This window comes from Leuciscus leuciscus (genome assembly GCF_965113295.1).
Source record: "Leuciscus leuciscus genome assembly, chromosome: 1".
Lineage (NCBI taxonomy): Eukaryota > Metazoa > Chordata > Actinopteri > Cypriniformes > Leuciscidae > Leuciscus > Leuciscus leuciscus.
In genome coordinates, this window is record NC_138725.1 from 43,819,420 (window position 1) to 43,832,221 (window position 12,802).

General features: G+C 37.4%; 1 protein-coding gene across 3 annotated transcripts in view; it reads right to left on the minus strand.

Annotated features, from left to right (window-relative positions):
* Nucleotides 1-12,802, minus strand: part of baiap3 (BAI1 associated protein 3) — a 55,614-nt gene that overhangs the window by 13,201 nt on the left and 29,611 nt on the right. Inside the window, exons 5-25 of one of the 3 annotated variants that reach the window (XM_082189018.1) lie at nucleotides 12,655-12,762; nucleotides 10,715-10,774; nucleotides 10,044-10,110; nucleotides 9,441-9,654; nucleotides 9,299-9,343; nucleotides 9,142-9,219; nucleotides 8,907-9,012; nucleotides 8,698-8,805; nucleotides 7,420-7,512; nucleotides 7,233-7,336; nucleotides 6,900-7,017; nucleotides 5,049-5,173; nucleotides 4,579-4,669; nucleotides 3,430-3,486; nucleotides 2,866-2,963; nucleotides 2,624-2,675; nucleotides 2,350-2,501; nucleotides 2,023-2,146; nucleotides 836-979; nucleotides 571-669; nucleotides 70-285 (exon numbers count right to left, since the gene is read on the minus strand). In XM_082189018.1, coding sequence (XP_082045144.1) covers nucleotides 70-285; nucleotides 571-669; nucleotides 836-979; nucleotides 2,023-2,146; nucleotides 2,350-2,501; nucleotides 2,624-2,675; nucleotides 2,866-2,963; nucleotides 3,430-3,486; nucleotides 4,579-4,669; nucleotides 5,049-5,173; nucleotides 6,900-7,017; nucleotides 7,233-7,336; nucleotides 7,420-7,512; nucleotides 8,698-8,805; nucleotides 8,907-9,012; nucleotides 9,142-9,219; nucleotides 9,299-9,343; nucleotides 9,441-9,654; nucleotides 10,044-10,110; nucleotides 10,715-10,774; nucleotides 12,655-12,762 — 2,259 coding nt within the window. Of the gene's footprint in view, nucleotides 1-69; nucleotides 397-570; nucleotides 670-835; nucleotides 980-2,022; nucleotides 2,147-2,349; nucleotides 2,502-2,623; nucleotides 2,676-2,865; nucleotides 2,964-3,429; nucleotides 3,487-4,578; nucleotides 4,670-5,048; nucleotides 5,174-6,899; nucleotides 7,018-7,232; nucleotides 7,337-7,419; nucleotides 7,513-8,697; nucleotides 8,806-8,906; nucleotides 9,013-9,141; nucleotides 9,220-9,298; nucleotides 9,344-9,440; nucleotides 9,655-10,043; nucleotides 10,111-10,714; nucleotides 10,775-12,654; nucleotides 12,763-12,802 lie in introns of all 3 variants that reach the window. The other 2 variants (XM_082189017.1, XM_082189019.1) reach the window with 2 other exon arrangements.

Consider the following 12,802-nt stretch of genomic DNA (forward strand, 5'->3'; position numbering starts at 1 on the left):
AACACTGAAGCTGTTGATATAATCAAGTCTCTTAGTAGTTGAAGTGTGCTCTTCGATGTATGCCATTACCCTATCAGTAAGATGTGTGATTAGGCGCTTGGCCTCCCTCTGCAGGTCGATATCAGCGTTGTAGAGCTGCCCATTCAGGGACTTGTTGACCTGCTCCTTCCCTTCCAAGCCGCACGACTCCCCCATGGCCTGTTCTACCCCCCGCCAGTCCAGCTCCCGCGGCAGACCTCCCAGGTACACACGCACAAGCTCCGTGCTATTCAGAGCCACACAAACCTTCACCAAAGCAGCAGCCAGGAAGAGGAGGAAGGGAGATTGGAAATGAGGAAAGGAGAGGTAAAAAGTGGATAGAACAAAAAGGAAGAAAGTAAGGAGGTCTAAATGAGGCTGAGGGAGAGAGAGAGCATATAGTGCGTAATGAAAAGGGGGCGCTAACGAGGTCAGACACACTATGACACAGGCGCACCGCTGAGACGTCAGTGTTGTCAGGGAGAAGCACTCAACGCTGACATTTACTTCGCTCGTAATTAAAGCCAACCCTCCATCGCCCAGAAGCGCTACCTGCACGATGAAACTCTTGTTGTGGTCTTGTCCCAGCTGGCCCCTCTCAATCTTGCGCTTGATCAGCTCGGCGTAACACACCGCCTCGCTGCAGAAATTCTGCCATACATCAAGAAAGAATTGCGTTATGTGAGTGAAACCATCAATTCTCCTTTCCATTACAGACAAGCTTTTTATTTTCAGAGTTTTTGACTGCCACTCTCCAGCTGTGCAAGCTTAAACTGCATGCTTATGAAAGTGGAGCTTAGAGATCAGTGGTGCTCACGTCCGTCAGGCGTGTGATGAAAATGAAGGCTCCCGCTGAATCGGGCCACGCCAGCTGGGCCCAGAACTCCCGCACCTGGCTGAAGCATGTTGTAACGTCCACCGCCGAGGAGCTGTGTTTGGTCTGACTCTGAATCACCTCCAGCTGTACCATTCAAATACAAACGTCACGTTATGCAGCCAACAAACCCTCATTAACACACACTCAATGAGTTAACTTGATTTTTTTGTAACACTTTATTTTACAGTGTCCTTTTTTTACACATTGCATGTACTTACTATAGTAATAACAGTAAATTATGCAGAATTACAAAACCAAACCCTAACCCTATAGTAAGTATATGTTTTTACTCACTACATAAATACACTGTAACAAGGACACCTTAAAATCAAGTGTAACCAATATTATTCTTACTTAAAGAGGCTACAATCAAAAGAGCTGTCATTTTTTTGGTGCCTTTATCTCAATATGAACTGATTCTCAATATGAACTGATGAACTGATGATCTTCGTAGTGGTAAACTAATATATCAGCTAGGGCTTGTTTCCAAAAATAATAATTAGTAGATCATATGAATTATTATACAAATTTTCTGAAAATTATAGATTGTAGCTTACTGTAAAAATGTTTCTCAAAGTTAAAAATAAAAATATTATTGGAGTATGTTTTACAAGGAAAAACTATTTCAGTCTTCTTCAAAATTTCTAATTTAATTCAATATATTACTTGCCATTTCTTTGTAAATATTTGAGAAATTTAATAGCAATTTTTAAAATTTTCGTTTTAAAGTAAATCCTGCACCAATTTAGTGTATGAATAAAATTCAGTGGGAGCGGACATGCTGTCTTTAAAGTAGAAATGGGTTTTACAATGACTCACTGACATGGATGGAAACCATCGCACATGTCTTGGCTTGTCATGATGTCACCCAATGCCTCATTCTCCATAACCTATTCCTCTCTTGACAATTCGCTTGCAGAATTGCTACAGAAATAGCTTTACAATAAATCTGCCTATAACAGGTTTCCACATTATTGTGCGCCCCACGGGCCCAGGCCAGTTTATCTGCTGCTATTTTATGCTATTCTTTCTGACATCGCCACTGGAAAACTTGTATTGGTTGACCATGTATTGTATTGGTAGGCATAATATATGCTATAGCACTAAAATGTTTTGTCCTTGCTCACCTGATCCATTTCCACAGCTTTGCGGATCCTGTCAGTGGATCTTTCATGTACAATCTGCAGCCATTTGTGAATAGAGGTCTTAAACCAATTGTGAAATCCAGTCAGAGCCAACATCTTAGTGTCTCTGAAAAGAAATGTGAATCACCAGTTTTTTGGCCATACTCATAATCAAGAGTGCATAACTTCATCAGTTATGGGTAAAATCATTTATCTATTGACCCTCATGTACATTCATTCACTCTCTCCATGTGAGTCACTCTTTCCATAATAGCCTAGGTGATGAATTAGCACTCATGCAGATGGATGAAGGGCAACCCAATGACTAACTTGAGAGGCAGGTACTCCCTGAAGCATTTGAGGGACTTCAGAGACATGAAGAGCTCAAAAAGGGTCTCTCCCATTGTTTGGGTGAACCGAAAACTCTCCTGCTCCAGGTTCCCACACACTCTCTCCATTGCCACATTGACGTCATCTGCCACCTAGGGACACAGCACAACATTAAAGTTCTCTATCACCTCTCTATCACCTGGCTCCTGTTTATCGAGGCAAGACTTATTTTTAACGGAGATCCATAAGCGTTCCCAGGGGCGTTCAAACTTACAAGCTTCTCTAACTGCCGGTAGGAGATGCTGAAGAAGTCAACCTTCACAGAGCTGAAAGACAAGACACAAAACATGTATTTTCTGGAATTTTTGTTTTGTTTTGTTTTTTAATGCTCAATTTCATTGTTGTTGTGTCCAACCCATCTATTCTGAAGCTATTCTGGAAACTTGTTTGAAAACAGTCATTATTTTTGCAATTCTGAAATTACTTGATCTTTATGCAAAGTTCTACAAAAGTTACCTTGAATAAAGCTTGTTGTAGACATTTTGTCCTCTCTGCACATCATCACATACAGCATCCACCACCACAACCAGACGCCTCAGCTGCTCCTCTAAAGTCTGCAGAGATGTTCAGAAAACAAATACATCGGCTCACAGAAACACTCGACCAATGCTATCTTGCCAGGTTATGACCAACAGAGAAACTGCAGGAGCTCTATTCACAGCAGTATGTCTTTTCAGATATAATATACTACTATATAAACTATCCCTGTAGCATTCCTGCTGCTCAAACAGTAAAGCATGGCTAATCCCAACACTAAGGTCAACACTGGATTGCCAGAGAATGCAATAACTTATAAACAACAACGTAAAAGGCTTTGGAAGGAAACCTCTGCCAAATGCATATACTGTAAGTAGAGGACCATTGAAACTAGGTGAATATTTATGTTGTGCTGTAGCTAAATGAATGGAATTATATTTGATTATATATTTTTGGATATATATAACAAATTGCAATTGTTATAAAATTACTTAATAATTTGTAAGTTACAAATTACTTTACTTTACAAAGTAAGTTACTTACTCCTTCATCTGGTTTGATGTTTGATATTATTCCTTCATACCACTCAACTGTGCCTTTCTAAATTCAGGAACAAGCAAAGAAACCAAAATTACAAATAGTACAAATATATCAATGCACCCATAGTACAATAAAATACTATTTTACATTTACATTCAACATATTTAAAATTACTGTATGCAGTGGCCCTAAAAATATTTGGACACTTACTGTCGAAATTTCGGAATGTCACTGGATTAGATTTTTATCTGCTTGAGCTTTTCTCAGAACTACCTTCCATTTTCTGTGCCATTTTTGCAGTGACCTTTAACATCTTAGGATGAGTAGTAGATGTGTGAAGTCAGTTCCTCTCTAGTTCACAAAAGTGCCCTAGATTTACCGCAGGTGGACTTCATCACATTTACTATGTCCCACAAACGTTTGACAACCAAAGTGTCACAAAAATGTCTTCATTTTGAACAATGTATTTAATTTATTAAATGGAAACCAAACAAATGTCTTTTTGCCTTACTAAATGTTGTTTGAAAAGTGTACTTGTGCTGTATTTCTTGAAAATAAAGTGTCACTTGGTTTAATGTTTTGTAATATACTGCAGAGACATTACCGTTGTTTTTTTTTCAAATGTTTATAAGTCTCTTCTGCTCACCAAGGCTTTTTTAATTTAAAACAAAAGTACAGTAAAACAGTAATATTGTGAGATATTTTTACAATTTAAAATAACTGTTTTCTACTTGAATATATTTAAAAATATAATTTATTTCTGTGATCAAAGCTGAATTTTCAGCATCATTACTCCAGTCAGTGTCACGTGATTCTTCAGAAATCATTTTAATATGATCTGATTTGCTGCACAAGAAACATTTCTTATTATTATCAACGTTGAAAACAGTTGTGCTGCTTAATATTTTTGTGGAAACCATGACAAAGTTTTCTTTGATGAATAGAAAGTTCAAAAGAACAGCATTTATTTGAAATAGCAAAGATATTTATACAATATATATATATATATATATATATATATATATATATAACTTTTTTATTTTTTATTTAATGCATCCTTGCAGTGTACATTTTTGGCAAGTGTGGCTTCAGTGTCCAAATACCCCTCAGGACCACTGTATGTCTCACTGTTGGTCTGGAACACCTAGTTACCTTTATAACTGTTGCTATTTCCAAGTGCAGTTCATTGCGGTTTGAACACACTGCTCTAAAGGCTGCCATTGACTGCATGTGACCAATGCTCCTAAAGCACACATACACAAAGATCAATATCCAAAAAACTGTTTTAACGGCGCTATCTGGAAACTGCATGCATTGTTCATACAGTATGTTTGTGTGTTGGCGTGTGTCTGAGCCAAGAGTACTGTACTACATTGTAGTAGCAAAAACCCCACATGAAATCCATTTTCGCGTGTCCCGCTACCCAATACAGATCTACCCGGAGTCCGAAAGGGCAGATCACCATGAGCTTGCAGACACAGCTGCTGCAATTGATGGTAGAAATATCTGAATATAAATAGATTTATTTTGGTCCTTCGGCCAGAAAATCGACCGTGTGAATGCCGGTCTGCGAGCTCATGATTCTTTGTAGCCTGTGTGCGTGCGTGTGGGTATAAGTTTACCTCAGCATAAGCTCACAGCGTATGATGGCAGCAGAATTGTTGCAGGGGAATACTTGACGCATACTCTTCATTTGAGACAGGCAGTAATCACAGTAAAGTCTGAAGCTCTCTGCCAAGAGACTCTCCTGCACTCAGAAACACACAATTACAGGATGGAGCCAGATGAAAAGAATTAGTTCCAAACTAAAGCCTTAGGGGGGAATTCACAAAGAATTAATTACACCTGCTCATAACAGCATTTTTTTTTTGCACAGGCTGACTGCGTTGTTTTAGTATCCGATTTGCTAAAGGAACTACACATTAAATTAGCGCACAGTGCAAATCTTTGATTCTGAGCGCAAGTTTGTGGGGAATGTGGCACTTTTCGCGAGTGGTATTAGCACAATGTTAAATGCACCAGACAAATAGCAATGAGTATAATAAGCCTAGTTTACAAGGAAAGTAGCCATGATTGTGATCAAAAGATTGACCATGCATCTTTCTGCAAGTCGACATGAAAAGGAAATTAACCCAATATATTTTATAAATGTATGTGATCTTATTGTGACGAATTCATGTCTGCACAAGCTTATATTTTTCAATCAAAATCTTTCAGTGAAATGGTAGACTTTTCTCTGGTGATGTATGCTGGACTTCTCCAATCATTTAGTCCATTATTACAACCAACTACATTTTTCTTTTATTAAATCCGTTTCACTCAAATGTACGTCACAATACGGAAGAAAACATCCGTTGCTAATTATGTTACATTCTGACTTTATATAAATATGCACTGCATATTTCGCCTTATTAAAAGTGGATTGCGGGTGGTTAGTGAAGACGCAGATGTTTGCGCTGAAATCCTGGGAGCAAAAGTGGTGCAAATGTTTACACTACTATTACCTTCTTAGGTTCACATAGGTCACATTTTTGGATTCAACAAAAATCTGTTCATGAAATCCATTCTGGACAATCCTCTTGTTCATTAACATTGTCAGGGTCTGAATCGGACTTGAATTGGTTTGAAATTGACGCCATTCTTACTCATATTTACACTGGAGAAGAACTTGCAGTTATGGAGGGATGGGACATTTTCCAAACATGCACTAAGCACTGCCAATCACAACACACTGGGTCAGCTAACCAAACACAGCACATTTCGGATTTCGGAAGGAGGGGGATCATCGAAAACGGCATGTTTGAGCCAGACTGGAGAGAGAGGAGCTGTAATAATGTAAAATATGTCAAAAATAATGTGTTTTTTGAACAATCAAGCATGATAGCATAGTCTAGAGCACCCCAAAAACAAAATCAAGACTTCATAGAAGGGCATAATAGGACCCCTTTAAACTTAAAAAAAAAAAAAATGTAAACGAGTCTCGGGACCACACACTCTTTTTTTTTTTAAACACAAAAACGTGTTTGATTTTGGTGTTTTTTTCCAGTATACTATCTAAATATCTTTTAAAGCAACATACGTTTACTTAAGCAAAATTATATTTATGTTGTTTACAAAAATATATTAAAACATCACAAGTTTAAACTATTTTCAAGCATAAACCTGAATGCATATTTTTTAGATTTACGTTTAGAACAGAAACAATATTGTCTCCAAATATTCTCAGACAATAAATCCTGATATCATGCAAATTTGCTTCTTAAGTAAGTGTACATTTTTCTACAAAAGTTTGCATTTTACTGGAAAACGGTGGACAAATCAGGAAAATGCTTTTTTTGCGCAGCATCAGCAGAGTGAATTCGCCCCTAATGTGTAAAACTCAAACGAGTGCAAGAGTGATGTCCAGACACTGTGTTACAGCACATGGACATTTCCCAGATGTTCGGAGTCAGCGAGCTGTTGTAAAGACCCACCAGCTCCCCTTGCACAGCGGTATCCTCCCACTCTGCCTCCATGGTTTTCAGCAGCCTGAGAAGCAGAGCGTAGCTCATCCTCTGAGAGCGGTGATGGCTGCTGTAACACTGCCAACGGCTGCAAACACATGCAAAAACATCCGTTTTACACACTAGTGTCAGTCTCACTGTTGGCAGGCATGTGTAGCTAAAGCATGCAGTGATTATCAGGGTGGGCCTTGGTGTTATGATAAGCATGTGCTGTTTTCATGCTGTAGTGCTCATCCTGTCAATAAATACGCCGACTGCGTGGCGAGATATGATCTCACTGCAGGTTTGATGTTTAATACGCACATGATGGCCTGCTGCAGAGGGGACAGGTCAGCCTGCACTGCATGATGGGACAGCACAGTCCAGGCAGCCGCACACACTTGTCCATTCCAGTTATAAGGCTCTTTCTGCAATTAAAATGGATTATTTATGACAAGCTCTAAGCTTGATGCAGATGAATGCTAGGCAATGTAATACAAAAAAGTGCAACCTGAATTTGATTGTGTTCATAGTCCAGAATCTGACTCAACATCTTCTTGTGAATGGTTACATTGGATGCTATTTTACTCAGTGCTGTGTCTCTCTATTGAGCAGAAAAAAAGAGTGATGAATACATATTATAAAGATGAATAGGCATTTTAATCTTAAAGGAATGAAGTCATTTACTCACCATCCTGTCATTCCAAACCAACATGTATTAGAATGTACAGCACAACTCAAAAGTTTGGGGTCGGTAAAGGCCCATTCATACCAAAAACAATAACTTTAAAGAGAATTCTAATTACTGTATATAGCATCCACAACAGCTGACGATAGCGGTCGGTTAATTCTAAGCGCAAGCTGCAGTTTTGTCGTCTTCCATTTTAAATGCTCTTATTAGCTGTCAATGTTTTTTTTATTGTTCATCAGCTAAAAAAAAAAAATAGCTGTGGTGTGGTTATTGTTATAGCTGTGGTGTGGACTCTACTATTCTTTTATATTTAGAAAGATTTTTAGAACTGTCTCTTTATCGTTATAGTTATCTTCCTTGGTGTGGACAGGCCTTTAGAGTTTTAAAATCTCATATAGCCTACTCATCAAGGCTGCATTTATTTAATAAAAAAATACAGTAAAAACAGTAATGTAGTGAAATATTATTGCAATATAAAATAACTTTTCTTTTTGAATATATTATAAAAATGAATTTTCAGCATCATTACTCCAGTCTTCAGTGTCATATGATCCTTCAGAAATCATTCCAATATGCTGATTTGGTGCTCAAGAAACATTTATTATTATTATCAATGTTGTACAGTTATGCTGCTTAATATTTTTTTGTGGAAACCATGATAACAAAAAAAAATTCAGGATTCTTTGATGAATAGAAAGTTCAAAAGAACAGCATTTACTTGGAATAGAAATCTTCTTAATTCATTGACACTTGTCATCAAATTAATGGATTCTTGCTGAATAAAATAATTAATTTCTTTTTAAAAATCTTACTGACCCCAAACTTTAGAACAGTAGCTGCTCTTGTCTATTTAAATACAATTAAATGAGAATCTGGGCTTTCGAGTTCCAAAATTATAATTGAAGCTCAACAGCATGGATCCCCATCGAATAGGTAGATGGAAAAGCGAAGCCAGTACATTCTTCAGCATTCAATGTTTGTGTTCCACAGATGAATAGAAGTCGTGCAGTACTTGAAATACATTAGGGTGAATAAATGCTAATAAAAAATTCAGAGTGAACTATCCCTTTAATGAGTGCTGCTATATTCCAGCAGTACCTGAGTGGTGAAGAGGCGAAGAATCAGGTGACATTCTCCCTGAACTTTAGAGGCGCTGGATCTGGGCTCCAACTTAAACCATTTATCATAACCAACGACCGGGATCTCCTAGTGAGAGACAAAAAAGTGGCACAAAAGTAGATACAGTGACAAACTCGATGAGTTGCCTGGCTGTTATAACAACTTAAATGTGCAGAATTAGAGCTCACATTCAACGGGATGTTGATGCAACCTAGGAAATCATCAGCATTCTCCTCACTTCCTGATGCAGCGGCCCCGTTAGACCTCACGGATTTGGCAATTTGCTTGAAATATCTAAAATCATGATGCAACAGTTTGAGTCATACATTCGGCATGCATTTTAACAAGCATTTGCATAGAATGAGTCAGATGCATCTCAGGTTCATTAGCTTTTAGACAACAGACGGTCGTTGTGTGATCTACCTGCCCATTCCTCTGAATCCACTGATTTCATTCAGCTTCTTACAGGCTTCCGCAACTGAAACATCGTCATCGTGATCCCTAGGGTGGAAAATAACAACTTTTCGGTGAGAAAAACAGACTGCTCTCGTTCTGAGGAACATCTGTTGATACATCTTACCATATGTCCAGATGGAGAAGGTCATTGTGAACGTCATCAATGTCACTGTGGAAAACAATCACATTTAAAAACGATGTCCCAGTTACATTATAACTGATGATTACAGATTTTAAATGTTCAGTTCTAACAGTAAGATGCTCACAAAACAAAGTGTTCATTCCACACTGGGTTGAGAGTCTCTGGTTTGACTTCGGTCACTTGGATATCCCTTCCCGCCAACACCTCCTTAACACTGGAGCGCTTCTCTAGCTTTTCCCGTCTCTTGCGAAAACTGAACCGTCTCTCTTTCTTCTCCTCTGTGTCTTTGGGTGATTGTCCCAAGAGAATTCCCAGCATGCAGTAGGGGTCACTGTAGCCTACCCAGTGTGAGGCAAAAAATGTTGGATAATTAATTCCACAAAGGCTAGGATAAATGGTTTCAAAGCAGATACACTTTTTTTTTTTTTACTCGGTTTTACTGAATCATACATGTTGTGTGAATTCTGGCTCATCAAAAGGAGAACCAAAAAAATTTGCACACAAAATAAAGTCTAAAACTAACACAGTTTCTATGATGCTTTAAGTAATATAAATAAAATGTCCTTTGAAGATTTTCTAAGGGATATAGGTGTGAATGTTTTGTCTTGCTGTTCTTGTTTGTTTCTGGAAACTCCGAAACAAAAATCAATGCCACAGACTACAACAAAAGGTCATGATTTTAGAAGTAAAGCACACAAATAATACACGAAAGGCTAACATATCTTACCATTGGCATCTTTCGCCATGAGATTTTTGCCTTTCATTACCGAGACCCTGAGAGAAAAGTTGGCTTTCTGCAAAAGAACGTTTCACACATGGGTTAGAAAGCACTACTGCAGTAATGAAAACGAAACATGTTTCATTTTGCTGTTCGACATGGTGGCAGCACCTTGAGTGAGTGCACAGTAAAATAAATGCAAGCATGCCGTGCTTTAGTGCCAAGGCTTGTCGAGAGCAAAGAAGTCAATAGAGGTTTTCTTTTTTCAGATGTTAGAAGTGAGTATGTTGTGAATGGCACAGGCAGTTGGAGACTGCTGTTCAAATGAAGGCTTGGATCATTGTGATGCACATTCAAATGGCAAAGCATTTTTTTCTGTCCTTTTCAAAGAACTTCTAAGAGGTTACAAGAGGTAACTGGGGCATCTTTCACAGTGATATTTCAAAGTTTAGTCATGTAGAAACTTGATTTTTATTGATTTGTTTAGTAAGAGAGGCTCTCTATGCATATCATTATTTTCCACTTGTTGAAGATGTCTTTAGTCTTTACTCATACAAAAGGAAAAATAATCTGCATTTAAAGAAATAATAGGTTGACATTTGATGTAAAGCTGGCAGGAGTATATGCTGTGATTGTCAGAACAAGAGAGTCATGTACATAGTATCAGACAAAACCCTCACCTTCGATTCTCTGACTCTCTGGAGGATGATGTCATGCTCCTCTTGACCCATATCAAAGACCTGAGCGAGAGAGTGATCAGGGGAAAGATTAGTTTCTGGAATCATTCATGATTAAGAAATGCAATGACAGACATCTTCACAAGTCTTACACAAAAATATTAAGCAGCACAACTGTTTTCAAATATGATAGTAATAAGAAATGTCTCTTAAGCAGCAAACCAGATCATATTAGCATGATTTCTGAAGGACCATGTGACACTGAAGACTGGAGTAATGATGCTGAAAATTCAGCTTTGACATCACAGGAATTTTAAAATATATTACAATAGAAAACTTTTATTTTAAACTGTTATAATATTTCACTGTATTTACTGTATATTTCTGATCAAATAAATGCATAAATGCAATCCTTTGAGCATAAGATCTTACTGACCTCCAAACCCCCGAAGTTGGAAGTGTATGCAAATATAATAGATGTTGTACTGTGTATAAATGCATGTTTTATTTTAAGGGAATTTCATCATAAACAAATATATCTATAGGCTTATTAGACTTTTCTAAAAACTATATGACAAAAAAAGTATAAGATAATGTAATTAATAATAATGATAATATTAAAAATGTATAATAGTTTATTTATTATTTAAAAATGTAGACATATTTAAAGAAATAAAAAATAAAAATTGTTTAAAAAAAATCAACAACTCTGAGACAAGAACGAACTTTTAGACAAGTTTGTTTGTTAATGGCTGCTCAATTAGACATTTGTGTATAAAAGACTCACTTAAATAATTAGTTCACTGAAAATTCTGTAATCATTTACTCACCTTCAAGTTGTTTCAAACCTGTATGAATGTCTTTCTTCTGCTGAACACAAAAGAAGATATTTTTAAGAATGTCAGTAACCAAACAGTTGATGTATCCCATTGACTTCCATAGTATTTCCATAGCCAATGGGGCACATCAACTGTCTGGTTACTGACATTCTTCAAAATATCTTCCTTTGTGTTCAGTAGAAAAAATAATTTCATACAGGTTTGGAAAAACATGAGGGTGAGTAAATGATGACAGAATTTTCATTTTGAAGTGAACTATCCCTTTAAGAGTGTATGAGATACTGTGATATTTGGAGAAAATGTTTTTCCTTGTAGACATAAGAGTTGTGTTGTTCACGGGTCTCTAATTTGGAGTCCGAATGAAGTATCAAACTATTACTTAAGAGTCTTAAACACAACTTGATCCAGAAGCTCTGATTAGAATTTCTATCTCAATTTTCAACGTTCGGAAACATTGCATAGAAAACTTTTAATGGCATCTAAACTTCTACATAAAAATGTAGATTCAAATGAGTGCTGACGGCCATTATTCTTGGGAAAGGGGGTTTTGCCTTTTATAGAAGTGATGGTAATCAAAGCTCAGGCTATGTCAGGTTTTTGGTTTTGTTTTTTGTTTTTTGAAGAAAAAACATTATAGATCAGACACTTCAAACAGAAGACCTGCTGCACCTCAGTGTTAGAGGTCTCAGAATGTAATCAGGCTCCTCTGGAATGACAGGGGTTTCATAGGTGTAATATAAGCACCGATTCCGAACATCAATCCCCATTGGGCACGGGCTTTGATGTTTAATCATGTCTGAGACAAGAGCATCTGCTCCAACTCATAAAACCAAGTCAAAGTAAACAAACCCCCCACCACCACCCACATACAACCCTCCGCTCCACACAATCCCTTCAAGGAACGCAAGCACTTTGAAAACAAAAGATAAAACAAATATTCCTGTCAATTTCATTTCCATTTAGAAATCAATCAGAGCACGATATTTATTTAGGTCTTGGTGGTTTTGGAGAACCAAAGGCACAACACATATTGTGATATTTGTGTTGTTATTGGAAGGATGTGGGAGTGTTTAAATCTTTATTAAGCAAATAACAGAGTCGCACCTTCTGCAGGTAATTAAAAATGTCCCCTTCGCTGGTGACATATTCTGGCGACGGCACCCCGACTAGATTGACCACGGTGTAGATCGCCTCCTCATACAACAAATCCAGCTAAAACAGAATGATTGATTTTACGATTGGAGAAAAACAG